General features: G+C 56.8%; 1 protein-coding gene across 1 annotated transcript; it reads left to right on the top strand.

The window, feature by feature from the left end:
- The first annotated feature begins 203 nt into the window (after nt 1–203).
- SPPL2C (signal peptide peptidase like 2C) lies at nt 204–2,285 on the top strand. Its single transcript, XM_006092197.1, has one exon. It carries the CDS (start codon nt 204–206, stop codon nt 2,283–2,285), a length of 2,082 nt encoding a protein of 693 aa, XP_006092259.1.
- The last annotated feature ends 5,245 nt before the right edge of the window (nt 2,286–7,530 follow it).

Genomic DNA, 7,530 nt, shown 5'->3' with positions numbered 1-7,530 from the left:
GAGGCGGTGTTGGGGGAGAGGACCCGAGAGGGACCCTGTTTTCTGCAGCAGTGTCCTAGGTCCCAGGGGCTTTATGACTGGGTGGGTGTGGCCCTGGTTTCTGGGATGGGAGGCCACACTGCTCTGTGACAGAGGGCCACACCCACCCCCTGGGAGAGGGAGCTGGGCTGTGAGCAGCTGTCAGGCTGGGCTGGCTGAGGAGGATGGCGTGCCTGGGTTTCCTCCTCCTCCACCTCCTCCTCCTTCTCGCCAGCGCAGTGGCCCAGGGGGAGTATGGCGTGGTCCACGTGGTGTCACAGAACTGGAGCAAGGACTACTGCGTGCTGTTCAACTCGGATTATGTCACCCTGCCCCGGGACCTGCGCCACGCCCCACTCCTGCCCCTGTATGATGGTACCTCGGCACCCTGGTGCCCTGGCGAGGACTCCTCCCATCAAGCCCAGCCCAGCTCCCCCAGCCAGCGGCCCCTCCACCGGACCACCGCCATGGTCATGCGGGGCAACTGCAGTTTCTACGCTAAGGGCTGGCTCGCTCAGGGCCGAGGCGCCCACGGGCTGCTCATCGTGAGCCGGGCCAGTGGCCAACAGTGCGCAGACACCACCCTGGCGTCCCAGGACCCCCACAACCCCCTGCCAGACCTCACCATCCCGGTGGCCTTGCTCCGATACTCTGACATGCTGGACATCCTCGGCCACACCCACGGGGGCGCCATGGCCCGAGTGGCCTTGTACGCGCCTCCAGAGCCCATCCTCGACTACAACATAGTGGTCATCTTCATCCTGGCCTTGGGCACCGTGGCCATGGGTGGCTACTGGGCTGGCCTGACCGAGGCCGATCGGCTGCAGCGGCGCCGGGCCCGAGGAGGAGGGGGGCCCGAGGGTCACAATCAGCAGAAAGCAGGGGCAGCCCAGGTGAGGCAAGAGGAAGACGATGAGGACACACCCGTGGACTTCACGCCGACCATGACGGGAGCAGTGGTCGCCATGTCCTGCTCCATCATGCTGCTCCTCTACTTCTTCTATGACTCCTTTGTCTATGTCACGATTGCCATCTTCGGCCTGGGCGCGGGCACCGGCCTCTACGGCTGCATGGCCCCCCTGCTGCACTACCTGCCCCTGCAGCAGTACCAGTGGCCCCTGCCTGGCCGCCGGGCCTGTCTGCGGCTGCCCCTACTGCTGCTCGCCGGCCTATGCGCGGTGGTGACCGGCCTCTGGGTGGCCTACCGCAACGAGGACCGCTGGGCTTGGCTCCTGCAGGATGCGCTGGGCATAGCCTACTGCCTTTTCGTCCTGCAGCGCGTGCGGCTGCCCAGACTCAAGAACTGCACCTTCTTCCTGCTGGCCCTGCTGGCCTTCGATGTCTTCTTTGTCTTCATCACGCCCCTCTTCACCAGGACCGGCGAGAGCATCATGGTGGAGGTAGCCTCAGGCCCGGCAGATTCCTTGAGCCACGAGAGGCTGCCCATGGTGCTCAAAGTGCCCCAGCTGAGCTTCTCGGCCTTGACCCTGTGTGACCAGCACTTTACCATCCTCGGCTTCGGTGACATCGTGGTCCCAGGCTTCTTGGTTGCCTATTGCCATCGCTTTGATGTGCAAATGCACTCACGCCAGGTCTACTTCATGGCCTGCACCGTGGCCTACGCCGTGGGTCTGCTGGTCACGTTTGCTGCCATGGTCCTCACGCAGATGGGCCAGCCTGCCCTGCTCTACCTGGTGTCCAGCACCCTGCTCACCAGCCTGGCCGTGGCCACCTGCCGCCAAGAGCTCACCCTCTTCTGGACTGGCCAGGGCAGAGTCAAGACACCCGCCCAGCCCATGGCAGGGCTCTGTGGCACTCATCCAGGTGGCTCCAAGCAGAAGCAGGAGGACACAGCAAACGTCCACACAGCCATGGAGCCTGAGGGGGCCACCAACCTTTTGGCAGGGGACTTAGACGGCAACCTCAGGGAGGACACAGCCAGGAATGTCACCACATCTGAGGACGAAGCCACCAGTCTGGTTGGCTACAGTGACAGCTCCGAGGGCTGGAGTGATGCCAACCTGGACTCTGATGAGCTGCCTCTTGCCTCCCCCAGGACCTCGGAGGAGCTGATGCCGCTGATGCCACTGATGCCATCGCCCTCAGAGCTGGGCCACGCACACACCCACGCCCATGCCCTGGCCCATGCCCAGGCCCATGCCCAGGCTCAGGCTCAGGCCCAGGCTGCTGACGTGCCCTGGAGGAGGCTGCACAAAAGGAAGGGTTTTAAGGTAAAGAAGAGCATGTCGACCCAGGCTCCCTTGTGAACCAGGCCCTAAGACATATGCCTCCAGACGGGTGGGCAGAATATCGCAAAGCAAAGACACACGTGGCAAAAAGAGATCGGGGCATTAAAGATTTTCCAGATCTACCCAGCAGAGCCTCTTTGTTTGTTAGGATGATGAGAAAGCAGCCATGGAATAAGTCCATGCAGGGCCCAGAGGGTCCTTAGAATAGGGCACCACCCCAAATCGCGCAGAGGGGGAAACTGAGGCTCAAAGAGGGCACACGACTTACACGAAGTTACTCAGCTAGGTCGAGATATTCTCCTAGAGCTTGCCAGGCAGTGATCTCCTCTATCCCTGCCTCCCCAACACCCACCCCAAGTCAGAGCCGCAGCTCCTTAGCCTGGCAGGCCCCATCCTGTCCCCGCAGCCCATCCCAGCTTCATTGCCCATCTCTTCTTCATGCTCAAGTCCAACTGAACCATTACTATACCATGTCCTCTCCCTCTCTTTTTGCACGTGCGGTTCCCTTTGGCTGGGATGCCTTCCCATTCCAGACAGATTCCCCAAACCATCTCCCTGGCTCACTAGAACATTCCTCAGCATCTTCAAGCATCAGCTCACATCCATCCTTTCTGGTAAACGACCCGGCTCGCTGCATCCTGGACAACAGCACCACGCCCAGGTGTGCCTGCACATACGCTGAGTGTGCACCTGCTGCGTGCGTTACCCTGTGATGGGCACCCAGGGAGGCTGCTGTCTAGCTGGGGGGTGGATAGGAAGTGGAAAACAGACAAGAAACAACCTGAGAATTGTCTTAAAGTGGAAGACAGAAGGGTTGGAGCTGGAGTGGGAGAATTGAGACCTTGGCTCTATTTCCCATGCTTCCTTCATTGACTCTGGATAATAGACAAGTCCCTTAACCCTCTGGGTCTCAATAGTCTCATCTTCAAAATGGGACTTATAATGCCATGTCCATCTGAAGACAGGGGCACGGACAAGGTGATCTCTTGGGGACACACACGTACACACACTGGAGCATTAATATATGGAACACTCCCACAGTTTTTTAGGCCATATAGTGTCCATCCGTTGCTTCAGCAGAGTGTACAAACTCTGGGTTGAGGGAAGGCTTCCTAGAGGAGGTTATTGCAGGTGAGAGAATCATAGCCTGTGGGCAGAGTGTGGTACAGTGGTTAGGGTTCTAGAGCCAGTTGCCCACCAGAAATTCCTGCTCTACTACTGACCTGTACTGTCATTGAGAAAATGGCTTAACCTCTCTGTGCCTCAGTTTCCTCATCTGTAAAATGGGATAACAATAGGACCCACCATAGGGTTTTGGTGAGGTTTGAATGTGTTGGTTTATGTAAGGTGATTGACACCATGCCTGCATGTAGGATGAGCTCTATGAATGTTAACTCTATTTATATTGTGTGCCTTCATGAAAGCCTTTCAGAATCAAATCCTACAAGGCCTTCAAGTTCTGGCCCCGACTTCCTTCCCATTTCCCTCCACACCTGGTATTCCTGACCCTACCATCACTCGGGAGTGGACAGCAGATCCCACCACACCTGTCTTTCCCCACAGGGCCCTCCCACAAGCTGGCTCCTCTCCCTGGAGCTTTGCCCTCCTTCCTCCTCCCCCAGAATTGGGCCTGGCCAGCCCTTTCCCTCCAGCCCCAGCTCAAATGCCCCCTCCTGGGGGAGGCCTTCCATGATTATTCTTTCTAAACTAGCCCCCCAGCCTCAATCATGTTACTGTACACCCTGTTCGCCAGTTTTTTCATCTCCCCCAGTGGACTGACAGCTTCATGAGGGCAGAGACCACTCTATCTTGTTCAGATGAGTAATTCCAGGGCCTAGAACAAGGCCTGGCATGTAGTAGACGCTCAATTTATGTTTGTTGGAGAAACAAATGAATGGATGGATGAATGAATGAGGAATTAATCCATCTTGAACCATAGGGGAAGAGGGGACACTGCGAGGTAAGATGCCCAGGCCACCTCCCTGAGGTCCTGCAGGGCCTGGTGAGTGTGGAGATGCTCTAAGGGAACTGGATGGGTACTGGGGGTGGGGAGTTATGGGGCTGGAGGGGGTTCAACTAATGGGCATCTTTAAAAAAGCCCTACTTCCTGGTTCCCTTGGTACCTGAAGGCCTGGGCTAGACAAGGGCAGTGTGAGGAACCAGGGCCAGGACCCTGACGAAGGTGTTGACAGTCCCTCCTACTGGAGCCAGAGGCCATCTGGCCTAGACAGAGGGGCCTCCGCAGGCCCTGGCTCGTCCCCAGGCCAGGCAGCCTCCCCACTGCTGATCTGCGTCACTGGGCCTGCCAGGGATGGGCTACATCCTCCTCCCCCCACCCCCACCCCCTGCCAGGCCCAAGGAGGCAGGCCGGACAGAGCCAAGCTTCTCTGTACCCCCCTACTCCCAGCCTGGGGGACAAGGGAGCTCTTCTCTCCCAGAAACTTGCAGTCAGGGTGGCTCTGAGGACGCGGGACTTGACTCCCTGCAGTGGGGCGGATGCCTGGCACCAAGGAGAGGATTCTCTGGGGGAAGCTCTGGCCCCGTCCACATCTCAACACCACAGGCTAAGAAAAGGGGGAGTACGACTCTGTCCTTATTGCTTTACCCAACAGAGGCCAACACTGAGAGAACATTTCCTCTACAAAACGGGGAGAATAACCTCAGGCTGAGCCTGGGCTCCCCAATGCACATAGTTCTGCTGCTGCTGCTGCTCTGTGATGACCCAGGGTCCCCTGCCCCAGAGCCACGCTCCTCTGAGCTTCGGGCTCAGCCTCACTTTGCCAGTCCCCTTCCCAGGGACTGGACCAAACCCAGTTGGTGTCCAGTCGGAGGTGCCCAGACTGGCAGCCCCCACCTGAATGCCAGAGGACCAAAGGTACTGCACATGAGTATGTACACCCATGTACACACATGTAGACACATGCCCACATCCATACTTTATCCTCAGGCATACATACACATATGCACCTTCACACCCTACACACACACACGTACACACGTGCACCCGAGCATATAGATACTGAACACTCCCATATAGCTGTGCACACCCTACTACACACATGCACACACACACACACATACACCTGGGCTCTGACATATTCCACTATTCTCTTCAGATCCTACCTTCCCCTCCAGGCTATCCTGGGCCTGTGGGAATGGGGGTGCTGATGCCTGGACTTCCTACCCCAGAGGGCAGGGGGGCCCTCTTCTGGAGAGGCAGACACTGAGACACAACATTCAGACCCCCTTTGAGGAGGATGGCTGGCCAGCAGCCTCCTGCAGGGGCTGTCTCAGCTTTCCAGCCCAAGTTGCTCTTCGGGGAGATGGGGGACACGGAGAGCCAGCTAATGATGAAGCAAGACAGCAGCACCAGGAGCTGGCATCCGCCCGAAGCTCCTCCTCTCACAGGCAGGCGCTGCGGAGTGATGCCAGGTTGCTGGGCTGGCAGAGATGGTGGCAGGGCTGCATCCTGGTCTGATGGTTCCCCCTGCACTCACCTGCTTCTTCCTTCTCTCCTTTTGCATTCTGAACTCATCTCAGTATCTGCTCCCTGAAGAGCCCAACCTGTGACAGGTGAGACCTAAGATGGGCCAGGGCAGGAATAGTCTCCCCAGGCCATCCTAGGGGTCCAGGTGGCCAGTCCCAGCCCTGAGGCTGTCTTTGCTCAGGCTGCCCAGTAATGATCTCTGAGGCTTTGTTTAATCTCAGCAAGAACCCCATGAACAGAATAGGCACAGGCTTGGTTTTTTAGTCAATGAAGCGCTTGGTAGTCTGGACTCCCTGGACAGTGAGAACCAGCAAGGACCCATGAGCTGTTCTAATCCACAAAAGAGGAAAGGAACTCTCAGGGAGGATCAGGACTTGCCCAGCATCACACAGCAATGACACAGCAGAAATAGAACAACTCTCTTCTTCTGCCTCCCAGCCCAGCAGCTGGGTCAGCTCCTATCAACAACCCCCTCCCCTCCACACACCCTGGGCTGCAAAACTTGTCTCCCCGGGAAACTCTGCATCTACCCACTCTTTTGCCTGTGCCCCTCAGTAGGGACAGCCCTCCATTCTCACCGAGTAGTTGTGTGTGATGTTTGATAAGGAAAGCTGGTGATTCAGCATCAAGCATCTCCTCAGCTAGGCAAGGGGGCACGGCTGGACTCCGAGCCACTGAGACCTGGGTTCAGTGCCCTGTGTTGCTACTCGCTTGACACTTTCCAACTCAGGCCACCCCACTGTGCCTCGATATCCTTGCCGGTAAAATGAGCTGCTAAGACCTCCCTGTGGGCTTGTGGTAAAGATCAAATGAGGTGAGGTATGTGCATAAACAGCTAACATCTGCCGAGCACTAACAACAGTTAGTTATACATGTTATCTCATGAAGTGACGCCCAGAATGTGACAGCCGCCAAATGTTACCCTTCCCAAATCAGCTTCCAGTTCCTCGGGGCTGAGCTCCCAGAGGTGGATCCATCCTCTTCCCTTGGTCTTCCCCTCCCATGCCCACTGGGATGTGGTGTATAGGTGGGTGCCTGGTGGCTCACAGGGTCACCACCACCACAGAGTCGGGAAGAGGGGTCCCTCTGTGGTTTGACAAAAACAGGAAGGTTTTGTGCCTTTTTCCCCCCCGGAATCCTGAAGTTTGACAGCTCCTATGCTGCCACCTGCTGGTCAGTACAATAAGAGCAGGCTAGCTCAACCCAGGAGCATTCCATTAGGGAACTTTGGAATAATTACAATGAGGGTGATATTTGAACGCCCTCGGCCTCTCCCCCTGGCTGTCCCCCCCACCCCAACCAGGGGCAGGCGGGCGCAGGCAGGCTAGACCCCACCAGTGCACGAATTCGCAGAGTTCAGAGGCCTCAGGGTTAACCCTTTAGATTCACAGTGGTTCTCAACCTTCCTAATGATACAGTTCCTCATGTTGTGGTGACCCCCAACCATAAAATTATTTTCGTTGCTACTTCATAACTGTAATTTTGCTACTGTTATGAATCGTAATGTAAATATCTGATATGCAGGATGTATTTTCATTGTTCTCGACCCACAGGTTGAGAACCACTGCTTTAGAAGCTGATTGTGAGAAGGTGGAGGTGTCCTGAGAGAATTTTGGTATTTTGTGAAATGCAGTAGCCCTACCAGGGCATCACTGAATGCCCTTAGTGGTGGAAGACAGTCCATGCCCTGACCTTATCCCATCCCAGAGAATCAGGCCACCAGGAGGAAGGGTTCTCAGATCCCCAGCACTTGGCCCATTGCTCAGAGGTGGGTTT

The sequence above is a fragment of the Myotis lucifugus genome, unplaced genomic scaffold (assembly GCF_000147115.1).
Source record: "Myotis lucifugus unplaced genomic scaffold, Myoluc2.0 scaffold_99, whole genome shotgun sequence".
Lineage (NCBI taxonomy): Eukaryota > Metazoa > Chordata > Mammalia > Chiroptera > Vespertilionidae > Myotis > Myotis lucifugus.
This window is presented reverse-complemented; position numbering and strand designations above follow the sequence as displayed.

Coding starts and splice junctions, on each gene's coding strand:
- SPPL2C (XM_006092197.1), top strand. CDS start 204: ATGGCGTGCCTGGGTTTCCTCCTCCTCCACCTCCTCCTCCTTCTCGCC.